At 34.8% G+C, this 21,951-nt stretch overlaps 1 protein-coding gene across 24 annotated transcripts in view; it reads left to right on the top strand.

Annotated features, from left to right (window-relative positions):
- The window catches only part of CELF2 (CUGBP Elav-like family member 2), a 320,093-nt gene that overhangs the window by 233,515 nt on the left and 64,627 nt on the right, over positions 1-21,951 (top strand). For all 24 annotated transcript variants that reach the window (XM_072401811.1, XM_072401815.1, XM_072401817.1 and 21 more), the window contains exons 4-5: positions 7,490-7,538; positions 20,365-20,499. In XM_072401811.1, coding sequence (XP_072257912.1) covers positions 7,490-7,538; positions 20,365-20,499 — 184 coding nt within the window. The remainder of the gene's footprint in view (positions 1-7,489; positions 7,539-20,364; positions 20,500-21,951) is intronic.

Here is a 21,951-nt window from a genome sequence, read left to right as displayed (position 1 = left end):
AGGAAAAAAAAAGGAAAGACATGAAAATGGTTTGGTATCGCACAAATAAGGGAGTCTCCGTATATATTGCATTATTTTACTGTTCTTCAAACCATTTTTTTTGCCAAAATGTTTGTATTTGTAATGTTATCTATGTACATCTGAGACTTTATAATGCATCACATGTATATCATTAAGATTATTGTGATCACAGATCATAACAGGGGCATCCACACAATACAGTTAACTACCTACAGTAATTGTTTTACAATATGTAATATTGATCCAAAAGAACTGATTAAACAACTGTAAAATACAGTTCTGTGTTTTAAAAGAATTCCTTACTGCTAACTCTGGCTTCAGGTTTTTTTTCTGTATTTTGATACCCTATACTACCTGACCTCAGGACTTCTCATAAAGTTCTACCTCTGTCCACAGAACAAGCATATCCAAATAATTAAGCCTTCTTCATATTTAATGAACAGCCTGCTATAAATGACTTAATTAAGCATTAATTAGTAGGTGGGAGATAAGATGACACCTGGGACAGTCTGCCTCATTTGCAAGATCTTACTTGGTGGTGTTATCTCACAACAGCACCTCACCTCTCAAGTGTCTTCTTGTTGTTATCATAGTGACAGAATAATTTGCTGTTTTGTCTTAAAAAGACTAAAATTAACACAGCAACATATAAAACTTAATTGGATTTTTCTCACATCCAGCAGTCATGAGCTGTTTAGTTGCTATGTTACATTTGGCAGAACTCACTACTACTACAAAAAAACTGATTTCAAACTATAGAAAAAATAGGAGATCTAAATGATAAAGAGGACATGTTTGACAGAAAACAATAGAAAACTAAGCTTGCTATAATCAAAAAGTATGCTGAAATCTGCACAGGTCCTTGCAAACAAGCTCCCTTGGCATTATCAACCACCACAATGACTAGTTTTTTTGCAATGGTTTCCCTACTAAATCAATATCACCTAATTCATGGTATTATGACTATAGTGCTGCAAAGGCCAGAGTGCTAACCACTGATCCAACCGTGCTGCCCACAAAGTTACCACTGACCAGCAACATAAGGTAACACATACTCGTGATCTACCAGCTACTCCACATTTGGTGTGTTGCACAATAAATATTTCTGGCTCCTGTGCTACATATGCAATGTTGCTTGTTACTGAGCCCCCATTTTTGAGCTCTATTACTAGAGTATCAATGACTATCAGAGTAATAGGCCCCAGAAACACTACCTGACGTAATATTAAAATTGAAGCCACTTTTGTTTGCTGTCTTTAAAAATAATGGCCTGTATTGTGTCTGTACAGTTAATAGGGGTAGTGTGTCCCTATCTCATGCTATGCATACAGCCAATGGTCATTGTGGAATCCACCACTTTCTGAAGCCAGTATGCACATTTCTGACACATTTTTACATCTTTTTCCATAACTATAAAATGTTGTTCGGTAAGTTGTGTTTGAGGTAGTGAAATAACTGTTTTTTACTGCATTTCTGCAATGGAATACATTATTGTTTGTATGGCCAAGAACATATGCAGGTTAGATGCTGTCAGGGCTCTGCAATGTGATCATTATTATTACTATTAAATAGGATTTATATAGCACCAACATATTACACAGAGTGACACAGGAGGAAGAGAGTACCCTGCCCCGAAGAGCTTACAATCTAGGAATGTGATGTTTTTAAGCAAAAAATTTTAGTATAAATAATGTGTCTAGGACTTCCTTGAGACTGAAATTACTATAAATATCAGTTGCAATCATTTTAAAGATGTAATATATTATAGATATATAAGAATTTCAACTAAGCTTTTGCAAATTTATGACAAGTTTTCAGTTTTCTTCCCCTTATAACAGAAAAGTTTTTGTGTATAGGGAGATCACCCAGCATGCATTGAAAATAAGATGTACCAGTAAGGTAAAACGCTAGGCCCGTGACAACCCTGGCAACCCTGTTGCCAAGAACAGCTGATTACACCCTATGTATCTGTTGTTAGAGTTGCTCACTCACTAGCTAGACGTGCGAGTTGCATCCCCCTTGCTGCTTCCTAATAAGTTGTGAAATTCAACAATACTTTGGACCAGCAAGAAAAGGATTTCATCATAGTAAGTTGAAGCTTCTTTTTAGTGATTGTGTTTCTAATATACCAACAGCAGGATTGGAAACATGGCCCCTAAACTGGGAAGAATAATTTAAGCTTAGTACCTCTGCCTTCTATTGATTGCATTCTGTTATTAAAGAGAGGTAGTGAAAGAGTGACCCCAGTAGAATCAACAACTAAAAAACAAAAAGGTGCTTTTGTTCTAAATCTGAAGACAATACTACTAAAGGTGATATTTTATCCCTTTGATTATATACACTGTGGTGCACTAAAAAACTACCTACAACACCATGGGGTCATATCACTCCTAACTGCACAAGAAAGTCTGTGTTATGGACTTTAAACAAATAATCTTGCTTTCCAATATCAATGCTCGAATGACATAATACCAGTCTAATCATCAAGCACTATCTGAACAAATACATAGATGCGTTACTAATAACGTTCTGTCCTTCTGATGAAGCCTATTGGTGAAACGCGTTAAGGACTGTAAAAGTTATTGTGTATCATTACAAATCATGTGATTACTAAATTGTCATTATTTGCATTTTGCAATCACCTATGGTTTTGTGATACATTTTTATAACATTGTATAAAAAAATAAAACAAATTGTTTATTTAACATATATTGTGTTGTTAGTGTTGCTATTTGGCACCATTAAAACCCATGCAAATGTTCCCTGTTGGGAAAAGAAACCCTTTGACATTTGTGAGTAGTAGGGTGTGGTACAATGTAAACAATTCTCCTAGAGTATCAATTCAAAACTTGGGGTATTAAAAGACAAAACTTTTCTATACCAAGTGCTTATTTTTGTACCAAGCTTAATATCAGTATTATAATAAACATCAAGCAAAATAACAATTAATAAAAGTGGCAACACCCACAGTGTGTGTTTCTCATGAATATGCTCCAATGTTCAGAAAAAATTGCAATAGGCAGTTTCCCTGCATACTCTATAAATAGTAAAAATAAGCAGAGTAGTATTTTCCACCAAGGAGAGTGACAAAATGTAAAAGACAGAGTTAACTAAAAAACGCCCAGACTGAGAATTTACTAAAGAAGCAGATGAGAAGAAGTAAAAATAAGCACCTATGTGGCATGACAAAGACCCTTAAAAATGTACTTTAAAGTGAAGCAGTTTTAAAATTGTGTAATATTTCCTTTTTAGTAACTGGAACTATTTGTTTTTCCTTAATTTCTAATTTGCAGTTGACCACTACAATTCCACTTGTTGACTGTATAGTAGGAACATTCAGATAGCTTATGTAAGGACATAATTGTTCATTTTTATTTCCAGTCTGTGTTCATTTCTACATCAGATGTAGCGGCACAGATAAGATGAAGTCACAGATGGGATTGTGCAATGTCATTTGACAGCCAATTAGAGCAATCTGACAGAAATGATGAATTAATCACAGCAGACACACTCCGAATTCCCAGATAGAATTCCACACAGGTTGAACCAGTTTTTCAACCTATTTTTAGCAGAGATAGATTGTTACATTGCTTGATCTCCTCTAAGAACTATATCTTGTTTTACATGTTACAATAATATCTTGTCTAAATATTGCTTTCCTAGTTTACAATTTCTTTACAAATGTTACAAATAGCTATCCACTACATTTAGCTGCTATGTTTATTTGGTACTAGCACATTGCATGGATTTATTTATTATATATATGCCCATTCATGTAATTTATACATCATTGCCACAGCACAGCAGGTGACGTCCCTATTGTCTAGTTACATTTTCAACCTTCAGTTCCAGCTCTCCACCTCTAGCCTCACTGGACAATGAATCCGCAACATCATCTCTCTCCAACGAGCCGGAAGGCAACCCAGGAAGCAGTAAATATGCCCCTAAATCTATTCACTGAGGTGATGCCATGGAATTAGGATTTAACACATGAGCTGGCTGCTTTTAACAGTTGTGGAGCTTCAAATAGAAAGTGTAAAATATTTTTTGTGCATTTTGCAATAGATATAGCTCAAATAAAACATTATAAAAAAGCATGATATTGTAGATTTGAAATGGAATTTGATTCCTTCCTTTTTGCTTAAGTGACTTAAGATAACCCTTTAAGGGAAGAAGTGCAATATTTACACATCCCACCACCCGAGCATTAGATCTTTGTTATTAAAGTTACAGTGGCTGAAAAATCTTTAGCATCTAACACAATTCTGGTCCCCCCTGATGGTACACGAAACTTCTTGTATTGTAGATCCAACATTATTAGCATGGCAGCTGTTCCTCTCCCTCTAGTGTCAGTCAGTTTGCCAAAATTAGGAAGCAGTTACCAGAAAAGTTGCAGGTGGTGTCCACTGCAATTGGAGCTAGCTTGAAGCTTGCAATAGCTGAAGAGCTTCACAGAGATAAATACAGAAAAAATAGGCCTGCCAGGATGTCCAGTATAAGCTTTCAGCTGTGCAGACTTTGTTCTAAATCTTCTTCAACAGATACCCACATATAGACCCAATACTGGTTCTGTTCAGAAAGTCAACATAAGCCCTAGCCATCTACAGTAAGCATAGACCTAGAGAAGGGTTCCCTCTAAAACTTTACAATTAAACATAGTCCCTAGTACAAAAATGGCTCTGTTCAGCAGTCAAAATGTCAGTGTAAAATGATGGAATAGCAGTTGAAAAGTAAAAGTTGAAAGAGAACCCCAAGAGAAAGCAAATAAAATTTATTTAGGAAAAAGCTTTAGTTCACTTAGTGTTTTGGAGATGTGGGACAATTGGAACAATTCCTTTTCCTTAGGACACAAGGGTTATGCAGTGAGTGTGCAAATCCAGCAGCTTTATATTGCTTTAATCTAAGAGGTAGCCTATACCAACGCAGTACCTCATTCCTAGAAGCAAGAGTTATACTTAGATGAAGAACAGTGTATAGTATTTATACTTCTGATCATGACAGTACAACACAACTGCATTTACATATAGTGTTGCTCATCAGATTTGGGCCGACATTCAGTTTGCTTCTATTAGAACCAATCAAATCTCCTGTTGGAGCTAACTTTAGATAGCTTGTTCAATGTACACAACAGGCAGTCACTGCTCCACTTTTTTACATGAGTCAAGTATCTAGCAAAGGGAACCTAGCATTAGGGAACCTAATTAAAATCTATTAATAACATTTTTATAAAAACAAGTATCTCGTTTACAGATAATTGTGTGGGTCATGGTGCCTTTGTAAAGTATGGTCATATTCTACTATAATACAGAGCAGGTGAATACTTTTTTGTATGTACCAAACACTGCAATTTTGGTTCCCTGAGCCACTTCCATTATAACTCTTCTTAGGATTATGCATTTCTCCTCTTGGTTTGTGCTACATTGAAATTATAGATACTGTACATGGGTAGTAGAGGGGGTCCAGGGCTGGAACAGGGACCCATTTGTTATTTCTACCGATCCCTTTTCCTATAAAATGAAACGCCACCCTAAAAAATCTTTTTTGGTTTATATATATATATATATATGTATGTATGTATGAATCTCCAGCCTTTTCAATTCACAAGTGAGAAACAAAGCACGTAACAGGTTCACATAATAATGACCATTACTTGCAATCCACATATTCCAGATTGTTAAGCATGCATTTTAACCTTCACAAAGCTTCCATCTATATATTTCCCCAACATTAAGTAAACAAAACTTTTTTTTTCCATCAATACTGCACTAGACATCAAAGCATGCTGAATCTTTGAAGTTACTACTGTTTTAATTAAACAATGCCTTTGTTCAGATAAATACATATAATATTTAAATAAATAAACAGAAACATTTCAAAAATATTTTTGCAATGATAAAACAGCTTTTTAAACATTTAAAAACAATTATTTTTTCTTAGGATTTTCACTCTAAACAGCTACTATTTGATAAATGGGCATCTTTTGGCCTGAAACATATGACAGCATTGATGTAAGTGAAATAGGTTGTAGAGTATTAAGGAATCACATAGTATTACACAGCCAGATGCTAACCCTCTGTGACTGCAGTCATGACAGTTCACAGGCCATAAAATATTTAAAGAGAAGACAGGAAAAAAGGAATCTATAATTGAAATGAGCATGAAGAATGAAAATAGATGGGATAGGTACTGAAAATGTCTGTGTGTGTACACTGGTTCAGAATATTTTGTTGTGTATCTGTAGGGCATCGTAAAACCTCAAACACATGCTTATGTATGAGAAACACAAACTCATTTAATGAGAGTTGCTGTTCAAATCAGTTTTGTGAATTATATAAAACAGCAAGCTTTGTATCTCAAATGGATCATACAGTCACTGGCGTTATGTACAACAAAGACCATGCCTTTCTGGTTGTTTTAATAAATGTATTCTGATTACATATCATTTGTGTAACAGATGACTGTGTTGTACTATGATTTATAGTGCTGCCTTGAGCATCTGAAGCTCTTTTAGGCTTTCTGCTATAAATGTCTAACTGGTTCAATGTGATGTACAAAACTTTATGCAGAAAGTCTTTACCATGGTGGTAAATTGGAACTAAACTTCAGCAATAAGAAATTAGGACCAGCCAAAGTCTTATTTCAGAGGGGATAGGCCATGTTCCTAGGGACTTGAAAGTTTTTACTAACCATCAGAATGTTTATCTAATCAATGTTCTCCCAGGGTGATTGTTCACTCCCCATACAAGTGACAGTGTTGTATGACCACACCAAGGCCAATCATGAGGAGTGACAATCTTTCTCCACCTTTATTATTCTCAATCAGTTTTCCAAATTCCACTATGTCAAGAATTAATTTAGGATCACTGTGAGCCAATTTAGCAGCAGTATTCAGCCAAACAGCAAAAGACAATAATCTTTTCCTATGAATTTCAGTGATCTAAAGTGATATTTGTATGAAGCATATGTAGACCGCAGAAAAAATATGCAACAGTGGAATAGAATAATTATTCAAAAGTTTAGAGAAGTAATATGTAGTTTCCTATGATCGCTGGACACATTGGGCCTGATTTATTAAAGCTCTCCAAGACTGAAGGGGATATACTTTTATCAGTGAACCTGGGCAATCCAGCAAATCTGGAATGTAAGTCATTTGCTATCTGTAAGCAAATATTTTTTAACCTGGACCAGATCCATTCCAGGTTTTCTGGATCACTCTGCTTCACTGATGAAACTGCATCTTGTCCAGTGTTGGAGAGCTTTCATAAAACAGGCCCATTGACTGGAGGGGATACAGTTTTTTCAGTGAAGCTGGGTGATCCTGAAAACCTGGAATGGATCTGGTCCAGGATTCAAGACTGTTAACATTATAAAATGAGATGGACAGCAAGACATACATTTGGACACACATACTGAATAATCTAGCTTTAAATGCTTACTCCAGAAAATTAATCAAATCCCTCTTTTTCAGATGCATCATCCTATTCAGATGAAACCTGCAGATAGCGAAAAGTCAAACGGTAAGCTAAATTCTTTATATGAACTTCTGAAATTTATAGTGTAGACTTTTTTTTACCAAGAAAACAGGTTGTTATTATAAACTGAGTCATCGTTTTGTGAAAAATGTTATTATTCTTACAGTACATATATAAATATGGACATTGCAAACTTACTCTGAAAAGAAATGGTAGTTCAAAGTTTAAGATCTGAACTAAGCAATTGCAATGCTGTATTTTGAAATCTAGGTTTGATTTTAGGTGTGTTCAGTATACATTTTTTGCATGATTGTATATTTTAAATTCATAGGGTATTATCTAGTTGTGGTGTTTATTAAAGGGAACCCTATAAGGTTAGATTGCTGTCTTTGTCCTGCTTGGGAGGTTTCCATCTCCTTTCTGCCTTGGCAGTGCAACAAGAAGTAAGAAGAAGTCTCCCCAAAAATATGTTGAAAGATCTTCCCTGACCTCTTGCCTTAATACCAACTAAAAATTTAGGAATTCTCCCCATAAAAACAGAAGAAAGACAAAAAAGGAAGATGCAGGGTGGGACTTGAATGACTCACACTGTTTTATGCAGTATTATGAATTTCACTTTTAGCAGAAATCTGAATGTCCTAATGTACACAGAAAATGCAGAAAAAAAACAAGTGAAAATTAAATGAAACATAAATAATTGCAAGCTACAATGGCCATCTTTGAGACAAAGACTTGCATTATACCTTCCCAAGCATGTGAGATTTTCAGAAACCCAAAGAATGCAGTATATATTGATTCATTATATGTTTTTTAACAGCTACTTGAAGTCCAGGGAAAAAAAGAAAACAGGCTTACAGAAAAATGTAGCTTGTTTTGATAAATCATTATTTGATCAAGCACTTAAATAAAACAAAAAGTAGCATTAATATAACTTCTGCATTGCCTTGCTATTGGAGCAGTTCCACAAATTAAAACAAATAATTCTGCTTTCCTGAAACACACTCGTTGAGTTGTTTGACCATCAATGTCTTGAAGTGGGGTTGTTTGCAATATTCCCAAGGGTTTCTTATATCATAAATTGCTCTATTAGGGACCCAGTGGATGCTTCCTAGTTGTCATCTGTTTTCTTGTTAAACTTTTCTCTTTGCAGTTTTTAAACTTGCAAACACTACAGATTGTAGCTGGAAATAGTTATGTCTTTTCTCACTGTCTGTCAACAGCACAGTGCATACTGTCTTGGGTTTTTTTCTGTAATATTGATGGTTATAAATAAAATAGAACATTCTGTTATTCCACATGTATTGGTTATTGTTTGAAGAAGAATGTAAAGGTGATATATTACACTGTATATTTAAACATGGTTCAAACTCGTTACTGTCTTTGCAGGTAACATGTAGCTAGTAGATGATGACAAGTTTTCAGGAGACATGAATGTATCACTAATCAGATTCTACCTTGCTCCCATTTTAAAAGCTAATTCTTTTTAATGCTAAATGTATAGTTCTGCGCGGAGTATAATGCATAGATGGTCAATTTACAGAGCACCTCAAATGCAACCCTTACATTTCCAAAGGCACAAACATAATATTCAGTGTATATATTACTAGAAAAGCTGATTTTGACATTATTATTGTCACCACAAACCATATCCCCCCAGGAAGATCTATTATAAATGATCAAAGGAAAAAAATATGTGAAGGGGGAAAAGACAACAAAGGAAAAGTAAGAAAGTATAAATTAAATAAACCAAGCAGTATTACTGACAGAAGCCAGTCTAATAAATGCTTTTTTTTTTTCCTTTACTGTCTTTTTCAGCAGCAGTTTTTGTATTGTTCCGTAGTACCACGTGGTAGTTCTGATAGTTAGTTAGTAGTGCACCTATAGTGTTGCAAAGAGCACTTTGCCTGTTATTCTCATTAGCTCATTGCCGAGGGAGCTTCTACTCCTTTTGCTGTCCAAGGCAATCATTGAGAGGAGTTAATGTATACAACAAATCTATCAGAATGTATTTATTAGGTCAGTGTATTTTATTCAGTTCTCACTATCTCAGCACTGTTTAGCTTTATTTGGGCATCTACAACCTTTTAGCTGAAGATTTTGAACTGCAGTTATTGGCTTACTTGATTAGCCTAGTGTTGTAAAGGGCAGATAGATTATATTCTGATCATGGTAGGGTGTCTGGAGGGATTGTGCTCAGCAGTCACCCAAGTGGGGGTGTAGAATTGATGGATGGGTTGGGGTATAGATTCAACCCACACTCAGTTTAGCTTTTGGTTACCAAACTGTATAGACTTTGCAGTGACCTTACTTGGACCCCATGGCTATCAAAAGGTAAATTAATAAAATTAGGTTTTTCTCATTCCCAACATTTATGTTCCTAATTTCTGTTACCCTTTTTTAAGGTGATAAGTGAAATTTGAATGAATATAGCACTTGATTGGTAAGACAGAACATATTTTGGTGGGACCTCTAAAAAAGGTTTCTGGCAGGCAGTATAAGACTTGTCAGACAATTTAAGGGCCATTTTAGACTTGCAGATGAGCACAGCATTCTACTGCAGGCCATGCTCCCAGACATTCCCATTCGGTTAAGAAACCATTGAATAAGAACCTTTTTGTGCACACGTTTGCAGAGACAACCTTTATTGTAAAATTTTAGTCAGTGACCAAATAGGGAAACAAAATTAAAGTTAATATGACACATGGTAGCAGGTAGGCTTTAAAGCGCCAGGACTCCCCAATTACATGATTTTAATAAATACAGGGTCTGGTAAAAAAACACATTTTCCCAAGAACTTTCTGTTTCCATTTATAAATGATGGGATGAAGCCTTTAACCCACTTCTTTTTGGCACTTCTGTTAAAAAGAAATAGGAATTTTAATAGGAGCCCACACACAAATATCTGTCTCCATGTTAGTTGGACCAGTCCCTTAAGCAAAGGATGATGAAATTATGGTTGGAAGTTTTTGGGGTTTTACATGAGTAACCAGAAGCTGGTACATGCAAGCCCGTGTGTGCCATTTTAGATACCGGCCTTCACTCCCCACCATGGTTAACAGTGCAATAGCAATTTTAATTGTATTGAACTTGATGGTTTTTACAAAGACCACAAGTTCTCCTGTGGGAAATAAGAAAGAAGTTAATTAGAGCATGATTTCACAGCAAAATGCTTAGTGAAGCAAGGATGTCAAATTCCAAGAATTACACTCTGAAAGATTTAGGATTGTAGTGCAGAAATAGCATTTTAATGCAAAATATTGATTTTAATCAAGAACTCTTTGTTGAAGAGTGCACATCTGGTCAAATAACGATTAGGTAGCATGCTCTGTATGAAAGCAATATATGCTAACTCATTTTATATCACAATGTGATAATAACCTGGCTGAGCCAATGAATTTCTATTTTGTCATGTAGTTAACAAGTTTGAAAATGGAATTAATACAAGGCTAACTAGGCAGGGTCATAATGTCATTGACCTAATGTTTACTGCTCGTTGAGAACTTTTAAATCGAAATGTGATAAAATGCATCTGGAATGTACTTTTTATATGTAGAAAAGCCTGAAATAAGGATGTATAGAAAAGCCTTAACATGAATATGTTTAGAGTGTAAGAAGTTGAGAAATTACTGCTAAATAGGTCATTTAAATTGGAGATGAGTGAGCCAATTCATATGAATCTTTAGTCACACATGTACAAGGACATGCTATGCTAAGCTATGGGGGAACATTTAATTCTGGATAGGTGCTGGATAGAGATGAGTGAAACAATATTTTTGAATCAGGATTCAGCATGTAATGTGGTTTCATTCCAGAGTGGATACATGGATTAATTTCATTTTGTGGATATTATGTAGCTTTGGCAGTTTGCATGAAATTTACTTTCTGGTGACTATTCTGACTTGCATGTCATGTAACCATCTTCCTTGCAATTCCGGGGAACACTTTTTTCTAGATACAAAAAGGTAATTTTATTATTTATGGTACAACCTAGGTGGCGGTTGATTTCATTTTGCATTTATGAATCTGCATATGTCCTATATGTTGTTATAGCCAGTATTATGGTTTTATCTGATGCTAAGAAATTTACCTCTGACCCAGGGATTTTGTCTAATATTAAGAATTTTTCTTGGGTCTACCAGTCATAATTTTCATTTTTGCTGTAAATTGGAAACGGTCAGCAATGCAAGGTATTATTACTATCTGTATCCTTCTGCCCAAGTGTTACCAAAACCCTTGATTTGGGTCTCACATTTCCCTCCCCCCCCCCCCCCCTTCCCGACAATGCAGATCACAGGGAGTTTAAGCAACAGGGGCATTTTTGGCATCCCAGAATGCAGTGGGCAGGACTTGGTAGAGGCAGGTTCTGATTTACGAGCTCCAGGCTTGTGAATCAGCAGTGACAATGATGATAGCTATGCCTCATACACCATTTTTTATTCCACTTTAGTGCATACAGCACAGCCTACATGAGCATAGTAACTTTCAGGAGCACTGCCACACTATAATAGGAGGTTGAATTAGGTGGACTTTGAGGCATTGAGGGACTTTGCAGACGGACTAAGAGAAAACTGTAAGTTGCAGATGCACCTATACTTAAGTGTTGCAGCACAAATTTTAATGGGAGGTCAAAGTTCTACTTTAAAAAATGTTAAAAAGCGACTCAACCTTGTAGATTATGGATAACCACCTACATAATCATTTTCATGATATGTCAGAAATATATATTATTTTTTCTTATTGGTAATACATCTTTCATGAAACCATAACTATCCTCTCTAAAACTGAACAACAAATTCAGCTTTACTAATCAGTAAAATTCACAAATTTGTCAGCTGGTAATTAAATGCCATATGTTCACATTAACACGTAGGAAAGTTGCTAATTAATGCAGCCAATGTTTGATCCATGGCTGAATATTTAAAATCACAGAAAGGAGTGCTAAAATATGTACAACTGAAAGAATTCTCCTGAATTAAAAAAATGTGATTAAATGTATCATTTCCATTGCAAATAGCACACAACTCAAACCTCCCACCTTTATATACATAATAAATAGGGTGTAGCTTAGCCTCCTCTAATTATTATTATTACACAGAATTTATATAGTGCCGACATATTACGCAGCGCTTTACAAAGTCCATAGTCATGCCACTAGCTGCCCCTCAACAAGGGGCTCACAATCTAATGTCCCTACCTCAGTCAAATGCCATTAACACAGTCTAAGGACAATTTCATGGGGACGGCAAATAATCTAACTGCATGTTTTTGGAATGTGGGAGGAAACCAGAGTAGCCAGAAGAAACCCACGCAAACACAGGGAGGAACTGTAAACTCCCGCCCAACCACCATTCCTTTTCAAAAGATTTGTGAAGATGGAGTATCCAGGAATGGCTTGTTGGTAAAGTTGTTTAATGCACTGGGTTTATTAAAGCTATTCAAGGCTGGAGAAGATACAGCTGGGTGATGACTCCGCTGGGTGATCCAGAAAACCTGTTTTGGATCTGGTCCAGGATTGAAAACATTTGCTAACAAATAGTCAAGGTTCCCAGATGAAAGTATCTTGGAGAGCTTTAATAAGTCAGGCCCATTGTGTGCTTTTCAGGATGTGCATGAATCATGATCGATAAGTTAACAAAATAAATAGACATTTTTTTACAGTGGACACTGTGCCTGTAAATTACTTCAATATTTATTTTTACCTTGAGAAAGTTGTCTTTGAGTCACAGAACCAAAACAGTATATAGTCAAGAACTCTTGACATTTCTCCATATTTCCTGTTTCTAATTCAGTAAAACAAAATAACTTTATTTTGGGGGGAAAAAAACGAGTAAAATAAACTAGCTGCATTAAAAAGCAACAAATTCATTTAACACAGTGGGTTTTATGAGCAATATTCTGCCCGTGCCCAAATAGTCAAAAAGCAATAATCTATTGAAGTCCAAAAAATATGACATTGACTTGCATCTTTTTTTTCTTGTAACATGCTACAGCTTAAAAATAAATGGCTGTGGTATATAGCGTATATTGTAAAAACATATTTGAAAATAAAATTAGGTGAAATGAAGGAATTAAACATATATTACTTGATCACTGCAAATCTCCAGGGTGGAATAGTGCCTGGTAAAGAACATACCAGAATACGGCCATAATGAAATCAAAATTGGAGAAATCTGGCCCAAAATGTTCCAGGAAATATTTTAAATTTTTTGGTATTCACATACCATTCAAAGAGTTGTACTTGTTCTTTTTACATTCTTCCATACATCATGCTAGGTTACAAGAGTTGATGGTTAGGGTTTTTTGATCTGTCTAAAACAAACTTGCAGATGCATTCTAGTGGGATGCTACGTGAACGTGAACAAGCTAGATTTTTTATACCAAGTACATATTATACTCATTTAACTGATTTTGTTATAGCAAATTTATTTTAGGCATCTGAGGGAGTTGGCCTTTTTAATGGAGAATAAAGAAAAGGTCTTTCAGCAAACAAAAAAAACTGGAAATACAACAACTCTGCTAAAATAATTTGCACAATAATAAAAATAAATATGTGTGCTGGAAAGTCTCGCGGGGGAAAATTCTGACTTCGTAGCAGTACTTCAAAACTAGTTCTGACAGTCTGCTCATTAACAATGAATTGAATTTGCATGCCATTTAGAGAATGGAAGGAATAAAATCATAAAAAGGAAATTCAGGCAACTATAAACAATTTAAAAAGAAAACAAAATAAAAATATGATTTTAGCAAGCCTTAACTGTGCATAAATCACTAGCTTTCGTTTAGTATAAGGACATGCAAACGTTTCTACTATTTTACCAAACATATATGAATTTCTGCTGAGAGTTTGCTGTCAATGTTCAGTTGTGGTAGCCTACTAACTACTATAGCCACAGTGAAAAACAACCCACTGCTAGCTCAAGAGCATCTGTTTTATCTCCAACCAATTCAAAATCATTACCAATCAAAGGAATAGCACTTAAGACACAATGTGTACTTCTTATATGGAGCATTTTTCAAGGCATGATGTTTGATCACCTTAGGAAAAATAATCATATTGGATAAGTAAAGGAGAGCATCAACTATGTGTCATACAATTCTACTAGGGCTACTATCTCATTCAGAAAACCACTATCTTGTGTCCTGCTGATGGAAACACAGTACATTGTAAAGGAACTACTCTTGTGCAATTCAGTGGAGCACAACATATTCCTAGGAGTCTTTTTTTAGGTTGATTGCTTTAAACAATATATTGTCATTATTTCACCATTAATTCATCAGGAGAGCACAGTAAAGATATCAACATAACTAAGGTATGGTAAAGATTTTAGTAAATTCATAGCAAACTCCAAAGTCTTTATTTTAAAATATTTGGGATTTAATTGCAACATTCTTACACACTAAAATGGAAGTCATTTGCATTAGAAAGAATCATTCTTTTGTATTTCTAGCCCCTTTACACAGATTATCCCACAATAAACAGGGAAAATGGTAAGGATTCTTAGGCAACTTTTGGGAGTGATTCAGGAGATTGTATACTTTTGTATATAAACATGGCAGCTGCAGGTCCCCTTAATCTGTACATATTCAGTAAATGAATATTATAGAAAATATTGTAGAGTTTGTTCTATTTGTTCTCTTCTCCTACGTTCTCAAGACTGTGCCCCCATTGACCTCATTACAAGAGCATGGCACTTAAGTGTTTTATTTAAGTTTTGCTATGGTATGGAAAGCATAGAAGAGTTGTGAATTCATTGAGGTAAGTGGGAACATGCCTAGGTGTATCTGATTGCAATAGATGTCAGATGCCAGCAGATTACACAACATAGCAGATTCTTTTTCAAGCTATGCAATTTGATGGCCATAATTCCTAAATAATAATATAGAAAGTGAGAGTATTACATCTTTGAGCCATTTTAGCATTGTCATTATAGGACCGTGAATCTGAAACAGTCTAAACATGGAATGAAATCACATACGTGGGATTTATATTTAAACTACCTTTTAGTTTAATAAACTTAAATTTAGTTGCCATTTTTTATACAATCAAAAATCATTATTGTAAATGTAACCTAAAAGTAAAGACATGGGTAAAAATTAATAACATGTCCTTTTTAATACTTCTTTTGATTCAGTAAATTATCCTTGAAGACTGTGTTTGGAACAAATGATAGATCCTTCTACAAGGTTCATGATAATAGTCTTAAGGATGCAGTTGAGTAGTGCTTTCATAGATACATGTGATATGATGCGAGGAAATCACTTCATGTTTAGTCCACTCACATTATGTAATACATTTCACTGCACATTAAGCCTGTACATCATGTGATTTTTTTTTAAGTTTGGCAAGTAAAGAAAAAAGAATTCTGGTTAATTCATTTGATTCAGACCATTAGCCAGGAAAAATGATGCCAGTTTAAACCTCAAAGGAGTTTCCGACAAAGGAAAAAGTACTGAAGTTTCAGGCTACAAACTGGATCCATCCTATTAACACTATTGTAATTTGTCATCTGTGTAGATAGATAGTTCATGCAGTGCAAGCACCATGACAAGCACGCTAAAGTGCTGAATTTGTATCCCACAGTTTAGTTTTAGACAGAAATCTAATGATGCAATTACTGGAGGAAATCAAGCAGCCTTGTATACTCTAAGCTCTTGGGCACGTAGTAAATAGTTACTACAATGAGCTCCTGGAACTATTGCCAGCAGAGAACAAGTGGAAATACAGATAGAAAATGGTAAGATAAAAGGTGTTTATACCTAACATGCATTGTATACTAGTTTTTCCCACATTTCTACATTTTCTATACTTTAGCATTTCCTACAATTATATTTCAAATTATTTATTAACAACTAAACTAAAAATGTTCTTCAGTTCTGTAGTCTCAGATGGTAAAGGAAACTCCAAGAAAAACCCACAATTCAGTAGTATATATTCAAAGTATAAAGCTCTTTACTTGTGATGGCTTAGTATTGGATGAGCTGTGAAAAAAGTAAAATAATATCCTGCCCTACAGCAGAAAATGGTTTTAGAACCCATGTTACTGTGACCATATACATATGCCTGTTTACTGTAAAGTCATTCTCTACAGCAGTGGTCCCCAACCTTTTCTAGCTCGCAGACCACAAAATGCACTTCCCCAGCTGTTCTTCATTTTGGCCTATTCTATAGACCACTAATAGAAATCCACTGGTTAACTACCACAACTGTTATACTATACTAAAACTTAAATTCCCTAATTTTAAAAGTCAGTATAAAGAAAAAGTGTAAATGTTGTGGTGAAAAAAAGGATTGTGCTTTAACCAATAACGTTTTGCATTTTATTACTTCTTAAGGCAAATAACTGAGGGCAGAGCAGAGGTGTTCTCTTTGCTTGTACAAAGGATAGTCATCTCTTTGATCTTTGAAACTGGAAATGTAATCTAAAATGCTAAAGTATTTGTGATAGTCGTAGCGATTTTCCAAAATATATATATATATATATATATATATTAATATTATATTATATATAATTGAAGGTATTTAGTATTTAGTACCTGTTTATAGAATGACCTCAAAAACCTTACCAGTAGGCTTCAACCATAGTTTGGCAATCAGATCTCCCCTCAATCATTGTTTGTCCACATTGCCATTTAAAGCATGTAATACAAAAATGATTAACATGCAGTTAAATATACTGTTCACATATATATATCTCACAAAAATAGCTTGGGTTTGTATGCAGTAGTCATACTTCATCTGCCTGGGATCTAACCTTCAGCCCTTTGGCACTTACTATGCAGCCCATGGGGCCCCAGCAAGCAGCAGTCTGTATTTTCTTTATCCTATTTTAATTACATAGGCTCCTATTGAGCCAATAAAGGAGAATAATATTCAGACTTTGTTCCAAAAGTTAAATGGCTTGTTTTTTCCTATTATATCATATTTTTTTATGCACTCATATGCACTCATTTGCTCTTTAAATGATTATTTTTTTCTTTGAACTTGCATTGAGTAATAATAACTCATATGTGGACCAAATAACTTTACGGGGGCGAACAGAGGCCAAAATGTGAAAGCAATGGAAGTATATTGTATAGAGGCAGTAATAGCTATGGAATTGGAAGCATGTCCTAAGCCTTCAAGAACTCTTTTAGCATGTTCGCAGTCTCTAACCATCTCCTGCAATTTCCAAACATCACTTGTGGATTACCCATAGTCTTTGACCATCTCCTGTGGCATGTGTGCAGTCTCTAATAGCTTTCAGTTTCTCACCTTCAATCAGTAAAGGAAAAATCTAATATCTAAGACTATTCTTTACTCAATTACTTAAATAGGAATCAGTGTATTTCAAGTTGTCCATAAGAGCCTAATATCATGTTATGAAGCAATTTAAAGGTCTGTGCCGAGAGAAACATACACGTTGCCATTGCTGATCTCGCTCTGAAATTGCTAGTTCCTTGGCTAATACCTAAATCCTCTGGCTTTAGCAACTTATCCTAGAAAAGCATGCAGCAAGTCAGAATAAGTCAAAGTAAGTACAAATCATTTCATTTTGATAGGTGACTCAAAGGACTGAATCCATTGGATCAGAATGACAGCTGGGCACCTGCATTTTTAGGGGAGGTCAACAACGCTAGCATATTTTTTTAGTACACTTTTCTTGTATTGTATAGATGTAAGTAAACTAACATTTTTCTGTTTGCTTAAATGCTCCTTTTTACATTTGGAGTCTGAATTATGTGATATCTGTCATTTTTAACATTTAAGCAAATACCTATTACACATCAAACAATACTATACAATTTACCATTTAAATGGTGTCAGTAGACAGGGAATGGTAACACATGAATGCTAGCATTTGTTTTTAAAAAATAACACTTTAACCCGTCATCCGCTTTATCTGCAGGTAGCTGTGCGCTGTACTTTCATGTTCCTCACATAATTCTACCTAAGAATGGCTGCACAAATGCCTCAGCTGTATACTTTGGTTTTGAAAAATGCTGCAATTATTGTGGCTATTAATATCTCGGCTATAACCTCCTGTGACTCTGGGAACAAAGCTTGTTCCATGGTACCAGATAGAGTGTATCATAAGGTCGTATTTGATATGTGTCTAAAGTTTCAAAGTATGTGTAACTCCATTCCTGAGATTGCTATGAAAGTATTCACAATTATCCATGATGTTCTTCCTTCTAGCTAAATTGGGATCCTAACAAAGACAGAATGATAGCTACTGCTGCCAGCAGGCACTACTGCTAAAGAGAATGGCTGCAATTAAAACGAAAAAGCTTTTCCTTTGGTCATAGGAGAAAACAGTAAATCTTTGCTAAATCAATGAGCATTTCCAGGGGCTTTTCTACAGTGATAACAATACGCAGAAAAATATTTCGATATGAAACGAAGAACCCAAACTGTAACAATGCCTGTCTCTGAGGTAGAAAACCACAGAGCAAGCATTAATGTATACACTGTCATGGTTATATAATTTTATTCTCTGTATACTTATCTTAGTAACTACAGGTAAAGGCTCTGGTCACAGCTGAGGTGAAGTATTGCTTTCTGCTTCATCTGTTTCTGAAAAAAGCTGCCCATAGATGAAAAAAGATCTCTCCAACTTATTTTTTTCTTTCATTTTTTCCTTCAAGTTAGGTAAATTAGAAGTCTAACATTTTATGCAAATCAAGGTATCTGGCAGATCTGTACCTAAAGTATATCTCAAGTCAAAATGTGACTTTTTCCAAGTGTTTAAAATCAGCAATGGAAAGGGACAGCAAATTACGCTAATTGTTAGGATAAATCTACTTTTAGATTAATAAAATTTTATTTAGACCCACATACACTTCACCATATCAAAAAAGAAAAAAAAGTTTTCTGTATTGGTGGGCATGGCCAAGAAAGGGGATAAAAACTGGTTGGAAAGAGGTCCAGAGAGGAGCAGGCTGTGTCTGTGCAAGTTGTTGAATCCATTACTGATCTGTATATGCCAAGGGAACAATAAGCATGGTAAAAACTGTAGTGACCTAGAAAATAGCAGAGGAAAATCCCCCATAAATCATGTTATCTGGTTATATAAAGCCATTTTTAGTTTTGCACAACCTGCCATTTGCACTACCTTTGCTGAATAACAAATCCCCTTGCTAATAGTACAAGGATTTCTAATTGACATCACTTTGGATTCGCTGTACTATTATTGGCCATTAAAACCCGCGTACATAGTTCAAAGGCCATGCAGTGCCTTGTGGGTTACAAATGTGTTTGAAAAAGGTTTGACAAACTTTGAACATATGTTATTTAGCTAGTACCTAAGATTCCTACTCACATTTGCTGTGTCTCTGGAGAAGTGGAGGTAAATCAGGAATTTGCATATAAATATGTTTTTACCCTACAATACTTATCATTCAAATGTAATAACAAAACAAGTGCATAAATATAACTCCACCCATAGTTTAATGGCAACAAATCAGCAAGGCATATACTGCCCTCCCCTGTCTGCATTGATATATATATTTGAATTTTTGCATGAATTTGTGAAAGCATGCCTAATTATAAGGTATTTTATCAAAGATGTTGTTTGATTTTATTTACTAAAATGCAGCTTGTCCCAGCCTTTCATAAAGCAACTTTTCTATCTCTGTCTGAAATGAATGTATTGGGAAGAACATCAGCTTCTTATCATGCTGCGAGCTGTAGTAGCATCACAGCAAAAAAATAAAAATGGAAGAAAGAAAATAAATGCGAAATAAAGAGTAAGCATTTGCCTTCCTGGGACCTGTGTAAAGCACAAAGCTAGGCTCACATGATCGCAGCTGGTTTTGATGTGGTAATGAAGCATTGATCACAGGAATAAAAAGATGAAATGGCCTTTGCTCATTCATTATTTTTATCTTCTAGCTGTGGAAGACAGAAAATTGTTCATAGGCATGGTTTCGAAGAAGTGTAACGAGAACGATATCAGGGTGATGTTTTCTCCATTTGGTCAAATAGAAGAATGCAGAATCCTACGGGGACCTGACGGACTGAGTCGAGGTGAGTGTGCCGTCTGTAAAGAACCTATCCTTAATAGTTAATTGGAGCAGTATGTCACAGACAGCAGATGGGATATGCCAGGGGTCACTCATGATGGCTTCCTGAGCGATGTAGTTACCCACATGCACTTTGCACAAAGATGGAAAGAAGTAATCACTTTTATTTGTAAAGTCAAAGGGGGTCTCTATGGGAAGCATGACTTGGTGAGTTATCTATTACAATGTAACATGGATACAATAAAGCAATTTATCTTCACTCACTTGCTTGCAAAGAGATTGTAGCTCTTTAAAGTTTTTTTTTTTTTTAAAAAAGCAATACCTATGACTGCAACTGTTACTGTATTTGCAGCATATACAGTTTTCACAGGATAGTTTAAATCATTGTTTTTAAAACATTCTAAAATTTGCAGGCTTTGATTTTAGCTCTCTGATTTCATGTCTTTGAGGGCTATATGGGAGACATAAATATAAATGATTTTACTATCAGAAATTCTAGCCATAAGATGAAGGTTTTTGTCCAAGGAGAAAGGTGTTTAAAAGTATAATTTAGCAAAATAATTTAATAATTTAGCAGTAGTAATATTCTTAAAGCCACTTAGAAAATAGGAATTTAGTAAACAGATTTCTCTTATGCCTATGAAGAAAAAAAGAAAAAACAAAGCAAAAAGTCAGTTGAGGTGTGTGTAAACCTTAACAGGTAACTCCTATCTACTCTCTCTTGGTCTGGAAAATGTATATACATGTTCGATAAGTGCAAAAAAGTACATACCTGTCAATCTTTTCAGAAACTTTGTGACCTGATCTCCTGGGCTCTTTTGTCTGCTACATTCTTATCAGTTGCATGGTTTGTAGGTCATTCTGAACCACAAAAAAACTCCTCCAATATTGTACTATATTATATAATCCTCTGTATTACCCTTCTTTTACGTTACTCTATTATTTTGTGTGTATATATATATATATATATATATACTCTCAGTCAAAAAAATATAGTAAAAAAAAAAAATTTCCCAGAAATTGGACAAAACAATCACTAATGTGTAAAAACAAAATATTTACGTTGTATAAACCAAACAAAAAAATATTAACATTATTACACAATTTACTACAACAAGAGCCATGAGAATGCATATACTCACTCAATAGTTGGCAACATACATGTTTTTAATGGTATATGTATTTTCTGTATGTCATTTTTGTTTAATTTATACATTTATATTACATTTATATGGTAAAAAAAGTATATATGTATAAATGTTTTACACAATAATTATTGTTTTATCTTTTTTGGACAATATTAAGTTCATAAATTACATTTTGCTTGGATTTGACCATTACTCATGGGATCTAGGTATATATATGTATGCATATATATGCATATATATATATATATATATATATATATATATATATATATATATATATATTTAGGTTGCTCTAAGGGGCTCTTTAG

The sequence above is a fragment of the Pyxicephalus adspersus genome, chromosome 2 (genome assembly GCF_032062135.1).
Source record: "Pyxicephalus adspersus chromosome 2, UCB_Pads_2.0, whole genome shotgun sequence".
NCBI lineage: Eukaryota > Metazoa > Chordata > Amphibia > Anura > Pyxicephalidae > Pyxicephalus > Pyxicephalus adspersus.
This window is presented reverse-complemented; position numbering and strand designations above follow the sequence as displayed.